The 16,226-nt window shown below is 41.3% G+C and overlaps 1 protein-coding gene across 2 annotated transcripts in view; it reads right to left on the bottom strand.

The window, feature by feature from the left end:
- The window catches only part of Slc44a5 (solute carrier family 44 member 5), a 373,608-nt gene extending 359,732 nt beyond the window's left edge, over window positions 1-13,876 (bottom strand). For both annotated transcript variants that reach the window (XM_063258189.1, XM_063258195.1), the window contains exon 1: window positions 13,700-13,876. In XM_063258189.1, the coding sequence (XP_063114259.1) occupies window positions 13,700-13,733 (34 nt within the window). In that variant the 5' untranslated portion in view covers window positions 13,734-13,876. The remainder of the gene's footprint in view (window positions 1-13,699) is intronic.
- Between the last annotated feature and the right edge of the window lie 2,350 nt (window positions 13,877-16,226).

The following is a 16,226-nucleotide window of genomic DNA, read 5'->3' as shown; positions in this document are numbered from 1 at the left end:
AGACGAGATAGAGAAATTTTTACTGGATATTTGTACTGTCTTGAGAATAAACAAATAACATTGCAAAAATAAAAAAAAAAAACCAGCATAAGAGTAGAATCATAAAATAGTAAGGTGGATATGGGCGTAGCATAATATAAAACTGAAAAGATAATCATTGGTGAGATTCTAGCCTTGTATGCTTTACTTTGGAATTTTGATACTTTTTCTTTCTGTGCAGATAACAGAAACCCATTATTGGACTTCAAGAATGTGAAATTAGTAGATTTGTCTTTTAGGAGTGCCATAATTACAGTAGGGTGAAAAATAAATTGGAGTCGAGGTCTCAAGAGCTCTATTAGTGCATAGGTGATTGTAATCATCCTAGAAATGCTAACAGTGAATTATATCTGTGACAGTGGAGACAGAGAAAAGTAGAGACTTATGATCAATAGTAGTGACTGTCTTAATCAGCTGAGGAAAGGCCTGGAAACAGAATATAAAAGACAGGGTAGAGACAAAGATGCTCAGCTTGCACAAGCAGGTACACACAAATGCTATTTTGTAAAATTACTGCTCTGAAAAACTATACAGAAACAAAGACTATATGGTAGTCTACAAAAATGAAGAAAAAGTTAAGACAGCACCACATCTAGGTTTAACCAGCTGCTCTGCAAATTATTAGTTTATAACTTTGAGTAAATTAATCTCTGTGAGTTTCATCTCACCCAATATTTATTTGGTAGCAAATCACTTTGCATGAAAGAAAATTTAAATTAGTTTGTAGAAACATAATTCAGCAAAATGAAATATATTTTTAAAAAGAGACAATGAAGGGAAAGACTACAGATACAAAAAACAAAAGTAATCCACTAGTGTTTGACTTAGAGTGGCATTGTCTTTTTTTTTTTTAAAGAGAAAAAACAAAATTTCAAAATACAAGAATTAGAGGTAACAAAGGTTAATTCCTTATGTATTGTTATCTTTAGTTACTCAGAGTACAAGATATCAGAATTTAATTGTTCAAACAACATTATCATAAATCATTCTTTTCCATGAACTAAGAAAAATTAGTAGCATAACTATTTTAATTATTATATATATGCACATTATTATATACATGCACATATATTTCTTTCAGCTTCTTACCCAGGCAAGAAGTGAGGTCAAATTTGATTCTGAGCTTCTAAATGTCTATCCACCTTGGGAAATAGAATGACTTCCATGACTCATGTGACACATCAGAGAACCATTCATCAGATACTCAGAATGCAGATTCTTGGTCAGCAAAAGAAGTGTTCAGCAAAAGAAGTAAGTAACATCCTTGGAAAACTTGCAGTATGAAGTGTTCCAATGTGAGTCAGTGCTATCACAGTCAATTAACACAAACTGGATAAAGAGCTATTGCAGGGTATAGCTGGTTCCAAGAAATAGTGTTAGCATATTTAAGCAACAAAAAAGACTGCATCTTTCTTAAGGAGACATCTCATAATAGACTTCTTATAAAGATCACTCAAGAATACCATCTAGCCACCTCCTACCCGCAGTGGTCTTCCTGATGACTCCTGATCCAATTGATCCAACGATAACAGTTCTCAAGTTTCTCTGTCTCAATACATACAAAACTAAATTTTCAGAAATGCAAGATGCAGCAGAAAACCTCAGTAACCAAAATAGCTGGAGGTAAGTCTGGATTCATAAAAATTTTAAATTTTCAGAACACACTACAATATTTTAGAATACAAGCAATAAGCTAAAGATACCACCCAAAAATTTGCTTTAGTATATGATTGTTTCTATTTACTCTGCTTTCTACCTTTTAATGCTGCCTGAAACTTGAACATAGTTTGCTTTCTCAAATAGGTTTACAGGTTAAATGCCTTTCTTGATCCACATAAATTATGTAATATATTAATGAGCCTACTCCTTATCATTCTTTTAGTATTAATTCAGAACTAGGCAGTAAGGATTTATAGAACTTAAAAGATAAGACGACTTCCTTAGAATTAACTGAGCAAAGCTCACATTCTTCTTTTGTCTTTGTGATGTTTCTGTAGATTACCAAAGAAAAGCTTGCAGGGTGGGGATAATTATTCAGTACAGCTCACAGAAAGCTTACACATTTTAATTTAAGACTTTCTTTGTGTTTAAGAAGGTTGAGAGAGGAGTAGATTCCAAGTCTTCATAATTTCAAGTCTGTCATATCTTATACAGCCACAATGTCCCTGGACATATGTACTTATGATCAGTTTTTTTTCTAAATGACGAAATGATCCTCTTGGGTCGCCCATACCCTTTCACTGAAGTAAAGGTGTTAAATCAACAGAATCAAACTCCCTGACATTAGGGGAAAAAATGTGATTAACATTCTTGTGTAACCAAACAAAAAGACTGTGACTAAGAGGCTGAGAGCAATGAATAAGAAGATAAAAAGAGCTTAGTTCAGAGTAAAAGCTACAGTTAATACTAAAATTCTTAAAGTATGAAAACCCAGTATCGTTTACCTTTCTCAAATTTTATGACTTTTGATATTTGTAAAGTTATACCTATAAAATATGTAATATCATACACTGAATTTAAATTAACTTGAATTTTTGTTAGGCAAAGCTAGAGTGATACTACATTTCTGATAAAAAGTTAATAAAATAATTTAAAAATCACACTTTTGTCGGCTTTAAACAGTGAAAGACAATCCAATAAGCTATAAAATTTGTTACAAAAGACATCAGTCACATTTTTAAAATGCATAAACATATATATATATATATATATATATGTATTTTTTTTTAAACTGGTGTGTTAGTCACCTTCCAGTTTCTGGGACTAAGTAGTTGACCCCACAAACTTAGAAGAAAGGGCCAGGGATTTAGCTCAGTGGTGTAAGAGCCTGCTTGGCAAGTGCAAGGTCATGAGTTTGATCCCCAGTATCAAAAACAAAAAAGAGAAGAGACTGCAGAGGGTTCAGTCCATACAGACTTAGCTGAAATGGCATGGCACAATGGCCTTGGGAGGAAAGCTGCTCACCTCCAAAGTGGGCGTCAAACAGAAAAAGCAAATGGCTGAGTCAGGGACATGAATATACTCTTCCAGGTCATGTACCCTGCACATTCAACTAGGAACTTATCAACAGATTAACCCAGGCAATAAGCATGGCACTCCCATAACCCAGTCACCTTCCCAAAGTTCCACTTCTGAACACATGAGGCTTTGGGGGACATAAACTTAAGGCATAACAACTAGATTTTATCTTTTTGATCCAGAAGGAAATTTTTCACTCAATAAACACTTGGGATCAGTCCTGAGTATCCTCAAGCCTTCTTTATCAGATAAAGCCTATACTGAAGGTAGAGTTATGTAAGTGCAACTCTCCTCTAAAATCCTAGTTGCTAAAATGTAAGCCATAGAAAAATCTCTGGGAGACTGCCCCTCTTTTCATATTAAGGAGCTATAGTGTCAGAGATTAACAAACCATCCTACTCTTGATCCTTTCTTTGGAAAAGTTGTCAGACAGATGCACAGAAGTAATCAACAGTGTGAATTCTGGTCCCTCAATTGAACCAGGAGCCCTTTCACCGTGACTTTAATATACCTCTATACCTCTACTGCTGCAGGCCCTAAGGGGATGCTCCTGAAAAACAGAAAATTATAATATTCCGGGGGCTGGGGATTTAGCTCAGCGGCATAAGCACCTGCCTTGCAAGCAAGCAGTCATGAGTTCGCTCCCCGGTACCGATTAAAAAAAAAAAAAAGGAAAAAGACCAAAAAAACCACTATAATATTCCATGGGAATAGACGGAAGGAGAAATGGAGAAGGCAAAGGAAAAGCAAGACTCCCCCTCAAAAAAAGCATTTATCTCAAACTCTGTCAAAAGGTTGTACCTTGTCTCAGCATAGATCCAGGGGTTAGGTAAAGCTAATTCATCTGTGTCCCTTTTTCAGAAACACCTTTCTAGCTTCTCACTAGGAGACTAGAAAACGAATGGGAGGTTAGCCTGGAGCTTCTCAGCTTTGGCCCCACTCATAATTTGAACCAGGTCATTATTGTGGAGGCTGTTCTGTGCATCAAAGAATGTTTAGCAGCACGGCTTGTTGACACCTATGACATGCCACTAGTCCCATTCATCGTGACAACAAAACATAACCCTGAGCATTGCCAAACTGATGAGCTACCTGGCGCAGAACTACCTGGTTGAGACCTGCTTAATCCCTAAATTTTTCTTTTGTTCCTCAAGAAATTTCCAGGTGAGAGAATGGACTGCTAGCAGCCAGCAGAAAATGAATGACAAACTTTTCTCTCCTTGCAACTTTCTCTTATCGTGGCATATTTCATCAAATATTTTGTCAGGAAGTCCATTTCTGCACTTCGTTTAACACTGAGTTTAATGTTCCTCAAAGATAATATATTTAAAGACATAAAGAGAAAAGAGAAACATCTCAGAACCAAGTGATTTCAGATTCACTTCAAAAGGCAAATGCGACAGTAAGAAACAACAAAGAATAAAACTTGCTAGTATTTTTTCCATTTTAAAAACTCCCTTCCATAGCCAGACCATCATTTCTTGGTTTCCTTTGCAGCAAAATCCCTCAGAAGAGTTGTACTATCTCTCCTTCTTCTCTTCCTGATTCTTTCTTCGCCTATTCATCCAGAACACTATGCCACCACTGTACCTAATGATACCCTCACGTTAATAAATACGGTAGTCCTTTCATAGCTGAACTATCAGCAACACTTCACACAGCCAATTAATCTTCCCCTTGATACATTTTCTTCCCTGGTTCCAGGACCCTACCTCCACTCACACAGTTTTTTCCTTACTCACTAGTTGCTTTTTCTTCATCTCTTTTACTGTTCTTCTTCTTTTCACCAACATTTTAATAATAAAGTAACCCTGGGCTCAGATCACTTTTCTCAAGCTGCATTCAATTTTCAGGAAGTCACGTGGTCTAGGGTCCTAGGGTACGTATCACTTATGTACCAATGACTCAAATTCATAGCATCTACTCAGGCGTCTCTCCAAGATTCTAGACTCCTATGAACAATTTCTCCTTGTTATTTTTACTTGTATATCAAATAAATATCTCAAATCCAAATAAATCTAAAACTGAACACCTGATCCATCCCTCTATATGTAACCCATTCACAAGCTTTCACAATCAGTCAATAGCAACTCTACCCTCTTAGATGTTCAGATCTAGAACTATGGAGCCTGCACAATTCCTTTCTTTCTTTTATACCCCTGTTAGTATGCAAAATACTGTTAGTCCTGCTTTAAAATATTTTCCGCACCTATTTCTGTTTCTGGTGTCCTTTATTGCTTTGATTCTGATCCATGTCCCTCATCTTTCAAATTACTATGATTGTAAACAATCGTTTTATTTCTTTTTATTTCAAATATGTACGTGACAAAGATTTTGTATATTCAAGGTGTATGACCTGGTGATTTGGCATACAAGTGGATTATTTAATGATTATCATAACCAAAGTAAATAACGCATCCACCAACACCTGTATATAATATACTTTTGATTAACATCTCATTCCCCCAGACTCTAGAACCCAACATTCCAATCTCTGCTTCCTGGGAGTTCCACTTTTTTATGTTTTATATATAAATGACAGCATACACTGCACCTGGTTTAGTTTTCCATTTTATTTACCCTATTGTTCACAGGCCAACTGTAGAAAAGCAAAATAAACCAATTAAAAAATAGGTGAACAACATGAATAGACATTTTTCCAAAGATGACACACAAATGGCCAAGAAGTACATGAAAAGATGCCCAACATCATTGGCCATCTGAGAAACAGTAATCAAAACCATAATGGGGTGACATCTCATACCCACACTGGCTGTCATCAAAAAGACAAGAGGCAATAAGTGCTGGCCAAAGTACAAAGCAAATGGAACTCTTGTACACTGTGACAGTAATGTGAACTGGTATAGCCATTTTGGAACCCTGTATGGAGGTTCCTGGAAAAATTAAAAACAGATCTGTCATATGATCCAGCAATCTCATTCTGGAGTAAATATTCAAAGGAAATGAGATGAGTGTCTTCAAGAGTATATTTGTACACTGTTTATTGCAGCACTATTGATGATAATCAGGAAATACAAACAAGTTAAAGGTCTACACACTAAAATATACATGTATATCATTTTATATGTAATGATTTCATGTAATTATTATACATATATATATATATTAGCCATAAAAAAGAAAAAAATTTTAACTGATGTTGTAAGATTCCTTATGGCTTTCCAGCTTCTCACCTTATTCTACATATTGTGTTGAAATTTTCAACACAGTGACCTCAACAACTCTTTCAAAATGTAAGTCGTATCATACTACTCCTCTGTTCAAAACCTGCAAGGATTCCTCCATTTCACTCAGGAAAAGTCGAAGTTCTCAAAATTGTCCAAAGGGCCTAACATGACTTGGCCCTCTCTCACCATCATGACCATTTTTCTTGCTTCTGTCCTCTTTATTAATTCCTTTCTTTTGTGAGTGAACAACGCAGATGTACAGACATCTTGGAGCCTTTGCTCTGACTTTCCTCTTTCTGAATCTTCTCCCTGTTCTGAATAACCCTTTCACAGTAACTTTTCCATGAAGTCTACATTAACACTCTGTTAGTGTTCTCAGCTGCTCCTCCCCATCATCTTATCATCACTGCTCCAAATCCCTCTTATTCTCTCTTTTTCTTCCTCTCACAGCACTTTTCAACTTGTAATACTATTTAATTTTGGTATTCAGCCTGATTTCCATACCTAGAGTGTAAGCTTTATGAAGGCTCCATCTTGTTCTCTGATGCATCCTGAGGATGCATCACACAGTACAATGTCTAGCACTAAGTATTCCAATAGTATTTTCTGAATAAACAAACCAATAAGTGAATAAAACAGACTGATATCCCACCCTGAAGCAGAAAAGGTGGCAGCCCTCTCTTTTTTCTTTACACCCTTTCTCACTCTCCTGGCTATCCACCAAAGGACAAGTTGGGATGAGGGAGAGGAAAGATTCTTTGGTAAGGAGAAGAAGTAAAAGGAGTTGAAGATATTTTTCAAGCAGATTTTAAGCTTTTATTTTCTATTTATTTTTAATGCATATATTTATGATATACATGCAATTTACAGAGTTGCTAAATCAAATTATGAACTTACTATTTCACATACTCTTTTTCTGTGGGGAGAATGGAAGATTTGGGGTTTCAAGGGACTTTTTGGGTTTTTGGTTCAGGGGGTTATGACATCTTTCAGTATTTGAAGATTTGGGGTCTGGTACATTTTATCACTCTGATGTTTAGTTCTGAGGTGCTTGTCTTTGGAAATTAATTTCTAACTTAAGGGAAGCAAAGGAACCAGGTATGAGTACCCCGAAAAGGCAGAGGAGGAAACAAAGCACTCAAAGGATCTCAAGGGAATTAGGAAAAGTGAATTTCAGGTTTTAATCCCATTTCACTAATTAGAAAAGAGGGCAAAGATTCAAGGCCAATGCTGAATCTAGTAATGAAGACTGTGAATTAGTGTGCTCTTTCTTTTCCCCCAGGAAATGAGAGCAGTACATGAGCTCCAGAGAAAAATCCTAGAGCCATTGCATAAATAAGTAAATTAACATCATGATAGTGCAGAGATTTTATTAATATTCTTATACACACACATGCACATACACACCTCCCCCAATTGTTATACACCCACGAGGGAATCCTTACTCCCCAATTTAGAGGTACAAAAATAATGAACCAGAGATACATTCATTAGCTAATACCAATTGCCTCAAAATTAAGTGACTTAAGGCAACAGTAAGAATGCAGTATTTCTCACAGGTTCTGTGATTCAGGAACCCTGCGTGGTTGGACAGTCCAGGATCAGATTTAATCATGAAATTTGGTCAGATGTTGTCAGGGGTTGTAAATACCTGAAAGCTTCACTGGGCTGGAGACCCATCTCCAAGGCAGACCATTCACATGACTGACAAGCTGGTCCTGGCTGTTAGGAGGGGGCCTCTGTTATTCTCAAAGTGTTCTCTGTCCTCTCAAAGTGTTTTAGTGTTCTCCCAATAAAACAGCCATGTACAAGAGCAAAGAGCACAGGAGAGAGCAAGGCAGAAATTGCAGTCTCTTTCCTGTGACCTATCCTTCCTCTGTATTTTGTGAGTCAGATGAGTGGGCCCAGCTCCACACTACCGAAAGGTGAGCACTGGTAAGTGAGGAACACCAGCCGCCATCTTGAAGGTTGGCTATCACAATGGTCAAATGGACAGGAAAACAATCTCAACTGATCCCAGTGTTGACTCGGACACATGTTTTCCTATTTATACCACTTTGAGAAGTAATTGCATCAGTTCACCTTGTCTCCATCTCTAGAGAACTCTCAAACCTCCAAGACATCACCTTAGCATCTATGAACAGTGAGCCTACTTATGGTTAACAATGCTTTTCTCATTTTAACAGTCACAACAAGTTTGTACACTTCTGGGGAAAAGTATGGAAAGATACCACTTCTAAATCAGGAGTGGGGAGGGGAGTGGATAATCTACGTTAACCTTTCTACGTTAAATCTCATAGTTCTTGAGAAAAGAAACAGGTATGAAAATTGGGAAAACAGAAAAGGAAAAGCCTCAGGGCTTGGGAAGGTGTCTATCCAATTTAGTACTATTAGACCTCAAGAAAGCATCTAACATCCCAGCATCTCAATTTCTTCATATACGAAATGTAGAAAATGTCACCATTCTCACATTTACAAAGAGTAAAGTCTGACTATAAAGGGGAACAAAGCTCTCTCACTCTCTTCACAAACATATGCATGTATACCAGTATGTATATAAAAAGATGCTCAGTTTGTATTTTGATATATTTGGGGGAAGTCATTATGTAATAAGGAATTCAACACATATACACACTTGTACACACACACACATATGTGTATTTCTTGACTTATATACACTACCTTCAAGTAATAATCTTCATTTTTTAAAAAATACAGACTATGTTGAGCAACCTCACTGATCTCTCTCCCTGTATCTTTGTCAGCAACTGTGAATACTGAGTCTTCTTGCTAACCATCTATGACACTCACTGCTGTGAAAAGAAACTGATGTCATAAACACATTGTGTTACAGTATCACTTGGGCCACTGACATAGTCTCTGAGGTACTACCAGCTTTTCTAGCCCCAAAGATTTGCTTGCAGTGCAAAGTGGGGGTGGAGTTAGCAAAGCCCTAAAGGTACAGAAATTCTTAGTATGTCTTTCATGATCACCCCTTGGCAAAGAAGCAGACCATTTGGAGGTGGAAGGAGGCAGTGGAGAGCTTTAAAATAACCATTATTTATATCTTCCCTAAATATCATGGCATTTTCTACTCACAAATGTTTAGGGTGAAAAGAATCATCCAACAAACCCATCTCTTCTTTGCCAACATTGTTATAATAAAATTTGAGACCCAAGAGCATAATTTTCCTGCTAACTAGTTCCTTCCAATAGTGGATAGTTATTGTCAGTATTATTATATTTTCATTTGTATTTTGAAATTCATAAGAACACAATCATGATGAAGCAAAACTATCTGAAAACTGTCTTCTGAAATCCTGTTTGTTTTTACTGTTACAACTGCTTCTCTAGTAAAAGGAGAGCCAAGAGCACAGGTACCTTGATTTGAACTTTGTACTTCGATTAGAGTGTTTCTCTCGGAACACGATCACATCAGGCGTCCTCTTTTCTCAGCAAAATCATGAATTAGCTGCTACTGTCTTAAGAGCTTCCCTGAGTTCTTTTCCCAACATCATTGTCCTTCCATGGACCTCTCTCTGTTACCTAGGAGCCCCCATGCTAGCTTCCACATTCCACCTGCTACACAATGTAGAATCCCCCACTCTATTCTTCCAATATATTTCTCTTAAGATTTACTAGCTTTGAGTGGCTTTCTAGGTAGGTGACCAATCTGATCAACTCTACCAAAATATTAAATTAGTCCTCATTCTCTCCAGAATTGTTTTTTTAAACTGATACTCCTAAACACACTGTCAATATCTCATCCTAAATTATTGGCAATGTTCTTGATGATGTGTAGGTATGTAAAAGATGATGTGTAGGTATAACTGGAATGTTTATAAAAGTGAAGTCTACTGAGCCACATTGCTTAGCCTAAGGATTAATGGAGGAAAGTTATCTTCCTTGAAATCAGCCCTGAAGATAGAAACACAGCCCCAAACATCAAATAAGTATCTCATTGGTTTCCACTTGACTTGAAATCTGCTCCTACCAGCCATGGAGATGCAAGCCTATCATTTCAACACTCTAAGAGGTTGAAGCAACAAACTTCAAGCTGAGCCTGGGAAATCTGTGATTTAAGGAGAACCTGTCTCAAACCTAAAAATATAAAAAAGAAAAAGAAAAAATGGGGGAAGACCCAGAAAATGTAACTCAGTGCAAAGTCATTAAATTCAATTCTTAGTACCACCAAAAACAAAAAAACCTACATTACTCGTTATGTCCAAAAAGATCTCGCCTCTGTCTGTCTAGCTCTACTGTACATGCTACTCTGCAGGCAGGTCCACCTTCCGCTGCCTGGGACCTTGCTGAGCTGCAACCTCATTCCTGCCTGAAGGTCTGTAGTGCTGTGTTCCACCTCTTGACATGGAAATTACTCGTCATCATTTGTTTTTTAGTGCAATTACCACCTCTTCAGACAATCAAAAGTAATTTCACAATAGCTTTCTAGGATGTCATCCTGCTTTATTTCTTCATGGTATTATTCACTATGTGAAGTATTCTGGCTCATATATTTGTTTACCTGACCCTTCCAGATCCTCTTTTGAACCCCTCATTCATCACTGCATTCTTGCACAGAAACTATGCTCAGTATACATATCCTTGTACTAATGTCTGAAAGGGGGTTGGTATTTACATCACTATAACAATGTAACTTATATTTGTAAGATTTAATTGGTCATAGACTACAGGACTTTTATTCCAACATTATAAAATATTGAATTAAGATTCCATTTGCCTTTTTGAAAAGCTGTCCTTTAGATATTATAAATAAATGTTAGTATTTCCTTGAAAAATGCCACCAACAGGTCTTATTCTTATGCCCCCATTAAGAAAATGCATTTTTTTTTTGGCCAATTCCTAACAGTTATAGATGTGCAGCCTCTACTGGGGGGACTTTACAAGTCAATGAGAGACTGCCTTGTCACAAGATCCAATAAATGGTCTGTCCCCACTGCAGTGTTGCTGAGAAGCAGCTCCCATAAAAGGATAATCAATGCAGTGTGGAATAGTGTTAAGCTTTTATTACCCAACAAAGTTCACCCAGTAGCCTGACATCCAAAAAAGCCTAGAAATTGTGGGCAGCTACAAAATGTATGGGAGTCCTCCCTCTAATCCTGGGGATGCCCCACACCCCAATCCAGCCCAGGAATGTGAGTCTGGCCTTAAATTACCCACGGCCCTCATAAAAGGCAAAACTAGGTAAGTCAATGGATTGCAGCTTCCTAGGTTTGCTTCTATCAACTTTAAAATATCAACAACTGATTCTGCTAAATGAAACTCCAAGGATTCTTGAAGGATTTTTTTTGTTCTAAAAAATAATAATAATAAATGAACTGATCTTTTAAAAACTCCCAAGTTTAACTTTAGGGGGTGAAGAGAGAAACACAAGTCAATAGGAGCAAAATAAGGTAACTTTTTCTTTAAGAAAAACATAGCATGAGAAAACCTTATGTTTAAAGAATTACAATGAAATTTCTTGAGACTTGGAGCTTGGCTATTAACACTTCAATGACAAAACTCTATTAGCTATATTCCCCAATATATCACTATCAAATTAAATATATTTAAGAAAATACGATTCCGTCTTGACATACAAAACAAAAATTTCTTGGTGTCTTAGGGGGAGGCAGGAGTGCAAAGAAGGTGTCTTGTTCACCAAATATCGGACACCTGCTCAGAGCTCATTAGTTTGGTCTCCTTTGTATCTTTCTGTGCTTCTACTAAAACCATTAATTTCTACGGTTAGACTGTCTCCAGCTGCCATGTACTGTAAAACTGCAAAAAAAAAAAAAAAAAAATGTACTAATCACGGACCATTTACAATGTGCAAGGTTTGGGGTGGGCTTGAAATGTATTCCCGCCAACGGACAGGCACATCAGCCCTGCTGAAATCCAATCTTTCGTGCCACTCGACTCCATAAAAAAGGAGCAAACCAAAACTGTACCTAATGCACCAGATCCACGTGGTCTAAGGCTCATTTTTTTTATATATCATGGTAAGGAAAGTGTTTGAGAATGATTATATTCTCTCATTTTTTACTCGTCTTCCTCTATAGACCTGTATTAATTAATGGGGGAATCAGAGGTTTAAAGACTGCCCTTTTAAAAAAGCGGTGGAAATACGCTGCAATGAAATGTTGTATGTAGGTTGTAGTTTCGGGAAGAAAAAATCCCCAGCGTCCTGTAGTAAGGTTTTGCAAGGAATTAAGAAACACGGCTTTTAACCCTTTCCAGTAAGTTATTTTGAGTCGTCTGCAACAATTAAATTGCAAGCTGGAGCCACAAGATAAAGTTGTGTCCCCATAGTGACCTCTAGAGTGTAGCTAAGCTCGCACAAGCAAGACTTGGGAAGCAAGAAGAAAAAAAAAAAAACGCCAAAACCAAGCGCGCTGCTTGGAGACCTAGTCAGTCCTGCTATATATTCACTAATACCCTCCAGCTCTTAGCTCGGAGCCACGGATCTCTTCTGATATCCCAAGGCTGGCGTCACTAGTCTCCATCTTCCAGGCCAGCAGGGCCGTGGGGTGATCCATCTTCAAAGGCCGCCCCTCACTCTTCGGCTGCGCCCCAGGTCGGTTCCTGGATGCACAGCCGTCCTCCCCGCGCGCAGTGCCCGGCGGCCTCATCTCTCTGCCGCGCTGCAGGCAGCGTCGCCCTGGCTAGGGCGGCTCGGTCCCTGCCAGAACCCAGCTTCGCTCCCCATATATCCCACGGACGCCCCGCTCCCGTGTCCCGCCTCGGACTCTGCGGCGTGGCCTCGAGTCACCCCAGCAACAAGCTCTGCCTGGTCCCCGCTGCCAACCTTTCTCCCCTGAACTTTCCAACTTCGGAAGCCCTGGACGCAGAGGAGCAACAGGGCGGCCACAGAGCCCGAGTCCCGGCTCACCTAGCCACGACAGCCCGGGAAGGCTGTGGGGACCTGCAGGGACCCCCGGGCGGCAGCCGGTGTCCCCGACCCTCGAGGGGAGGGAAAGGCAAATGGACCAGCCTCCTGGGGAGCTAGAGAAAGGGATGCGGAACTTGTGACCCTCGGGATGAGGGACGGAAGGAGTGGGACGCTGGAAAGAGGGAAACGAGACTCAGAGAGGCAGAAAGACTGAGGCAGAGAGCGCGAGGGCGCCAGGATCCCAGAGTCGCTCCGCTCCCCGTGGCTGCAGGGACAAGGTGCAACAGATCGACGCCCGAGCTCGCGGAGCAGGGAAGGGGTGGGGGGAGAGAAAGTCCCCGGTTTCCCCAGGTCACAGGCGGGGACCAACTCCGGCCCGCGCGCCAGGGCAGGCGGGAGCTGAGCCGCACCGAGGTCCCCGCCCTCTCCCGCGGGCGAACTCTGCCCGCGCCAGCCTGGCGCTCGGCGGCTGCCACCATCCCCATCCCCGTCCGGGTCCCAGTCCCCGTCCCCGTCTCCGGGAGCGCGCGGGCTGCTGCGCGGCTCGGCGCGGGGGACTCACCCTGGGCGCTGGGGGGCCTCCTCTTCCTGGCCATCTTCGGCCCCGCGCCTCCCCACACCCCCGCGCGCGTCCTCCCGCGGCCGCGCGGCTCCGCGAGCTGGCGCCCCGGCTTCCGGGCGAGCTGTCGCCGCCGCGCGGGGCTCAGCGAGCTCTTTGTTGTTGTGATGGCATCTGCCGGGGGGCCGGGGCTGTGCCTCGGCGACGCTTGGCTCTCCGCGAGCCCCCCGATCGCGCGACCGAGGATGCGGCCCGCCGCCGTGCACCCGCGCGGCTGGAGCGGGCAGCGCGGGTCCCCGGAGCGCCCGCCGCGCGCCGACCTCGCCCTCCCCACTCCCCACTCCGCTGTCCCGTCGGGGCCGCCCTCCCCGCGCGTGGGAGCGTGGGGATCTGCGGCTGGAAGCGGGCGGGTCTGCGCGAGTTGGCCGGAGCCCGCATTCGGCCTGCCAGCCTCGTGCTCCGCAGCCCCTGCGCAGGCGGCGGGACGCAGGGGGTTCACCAAAGGCTCCCAGCTTCATAGGCCAGGAACTCGCGCGAACTGGGATGGGAACCCGCCCTCCCTGAGCTACCCTGCACAACCCTCCTCCGCCAGCGAGCCCCACTTTCAAGCACGCAGTGAGCCCAGGGGCGCGCTCGAGTGGAGAAGGGAAAAGAGAGGATGCTGGTGGCTGATGGAGGAGAGAAATTAAATTGCAGAGGCAGCCCACGGCCAGACGCCGCAAAAGATGACCTTGAGCTGGCCCTAACCTGAGAGCACAAGTACTTCCCCTAGGGTTCGTGCCCTCTGATATTTGCGTAACTAGAAACGGGAGAAGTCCTCCCTTGGCCTTCCGTGGAACCTTCCTTCCTGTGTCCCATCTGCCTCTTGGCTTCTCTCTCTGAGTAAGGTTTTTGCCTTGGGAAAGTTTCCCTCTTCCTGATGAGCAGTCCTCCTCTCCAGTGCCCATTAGGGAGAAGCAGGAACCTGTCCGTTCCAAGACTGGGCAGGCAAAAGTGGAAGCTTAGCCTGAATATGTAAAGCAGCAACGGGTTTTAAAAGTACGGTGACAGGGGTTGAGTAGGGGTTACCACTGGCATGCCACTGAGGCAGGAGGAGGCAAAAGCCTATTTTTCTGCACTGGAACTAAGTGTCCATCATAATGCAGTTGCTAATTCCTAGTCACCCTGTTAACACCTTTCTCTTCCTTCCTGTTAGATACGTACAGTTCCCAATCCAGTCTAGTTGTCTAAATATCCCATGATTTCATTCAACACCTGTAGCCGAAGGTTGTCCCAACACCCAACAAGGACAGTAGAGTCAAACACCCTGATTCTGTGTTCCAGCCCTGTGACTCACGAACTCCGTGAATTCTGACAAAATCATATAATTCCTCTGCTTTTCCATTTTGCAGTCTGTGAAATATCATCTCGAAGATTTTCTCAGGTATTTAGTCAAAACCATCACAAGTGAGTTTTGCAGCCTTTCTAAACTTAAATTGATGTATCAATGTAAATAATATGAATGGGTGAAATATCGTTCCTAAGAGCCAGGCATGATGGCTCACGCCTGTAATCCCAACACTGGGAAGGCTGAGGGAGGAGGATCGTTGCAAGTTCGAGACCAGCCTAGGCTACAAAGTGAGCTCAAGGCCAGCCTGAACCGCACAGAGAGACTCGGTCTCTCAAAAAGACCAAAAAAAAAAAAAAAAAAAAAAAAAAAAAAAAAAAAAAAAAAAAGAAGAAGAAAGAAAGAAAAGAAATATCATTCCTCCCTCAGCAAAGTTGTGCCTCTGAAATAGAACACAAATACCATTTTTAGTGTGTGTGTGTGTGTGTGTGTGTGTGTGTGTGGTACTAAGGACTGAACCCAAGGCCTCATGCTTGGTAAGTGGTGGGATCTGCCACTGAGCTACCCCTACAATATATAAGTTTATGTGAATAACCAAAAATAGGAGTATTCTCAGACTTTGGTGACTCATAAAATAGACTAAATAGACTGGGTGTGGTGGTGGCACATGCCTGCAAACCAGTTATGAATATTGGATACTTTGTCCCATAGATGAGAAAGTCACTATACACATACATTTTTTTCAGGAGGCTGAGGCAGGAGGATTGCCAAGAATTTGAGGATAGTCTGGGCTACTTACAGCCAGTCTGAACTACATAGAAGCCAGACTCTGTCTTTAAAAAAAAAAATGGACCAGATACATTTAGCATAATCTATGACGTGAGTTTTTTGGGTATTAGGGTCAGAATGATATGTGTTAGATCTGAAATGTTTCTCAAAAGTCTCAGGTGTTCAGAAGAGGTGCTGATCAGAAAAAGCAAGTCGCTGCAGAATATCTGGAAGGGTACATTCTTCCTAGCCAACCTCTCTCTCTCTCCCTAGCCAGTGTCTCCCTCTTCTTCCTGGCTACTTTAAGTTGTAAATATTGGATATTTTGTCCCATAGATGAGAAAGTCACTATACACATACATTTTTTTCATTGATACTCACCATAAATTTGTGAGTTGGAAGTTAAGTTCTGCCTTCCCTGACTCACAAATGATG

The sequence above is a fragment of the Cavia porcellus genome, unplaced genomic scaffold (genome assembly GCF_034190915.1).
Source record: "Cavia porcellus strain 051 isolate PalLab524CR breed Dunkin Hartley unplaced genomic scaffold, mCavPor4.1 scaffold_1, whole genome shotgun sequence".
NCBI lineage: Eukaryota > Metazoa > Chordata > Mammalia > Rodentia > Caviidae > Cavia > Cavia porcellus.
Note: the sequence above shows the minus strand (reverse complement) of the source record. Positions and strands in the feature narration are given on the sequence as shown.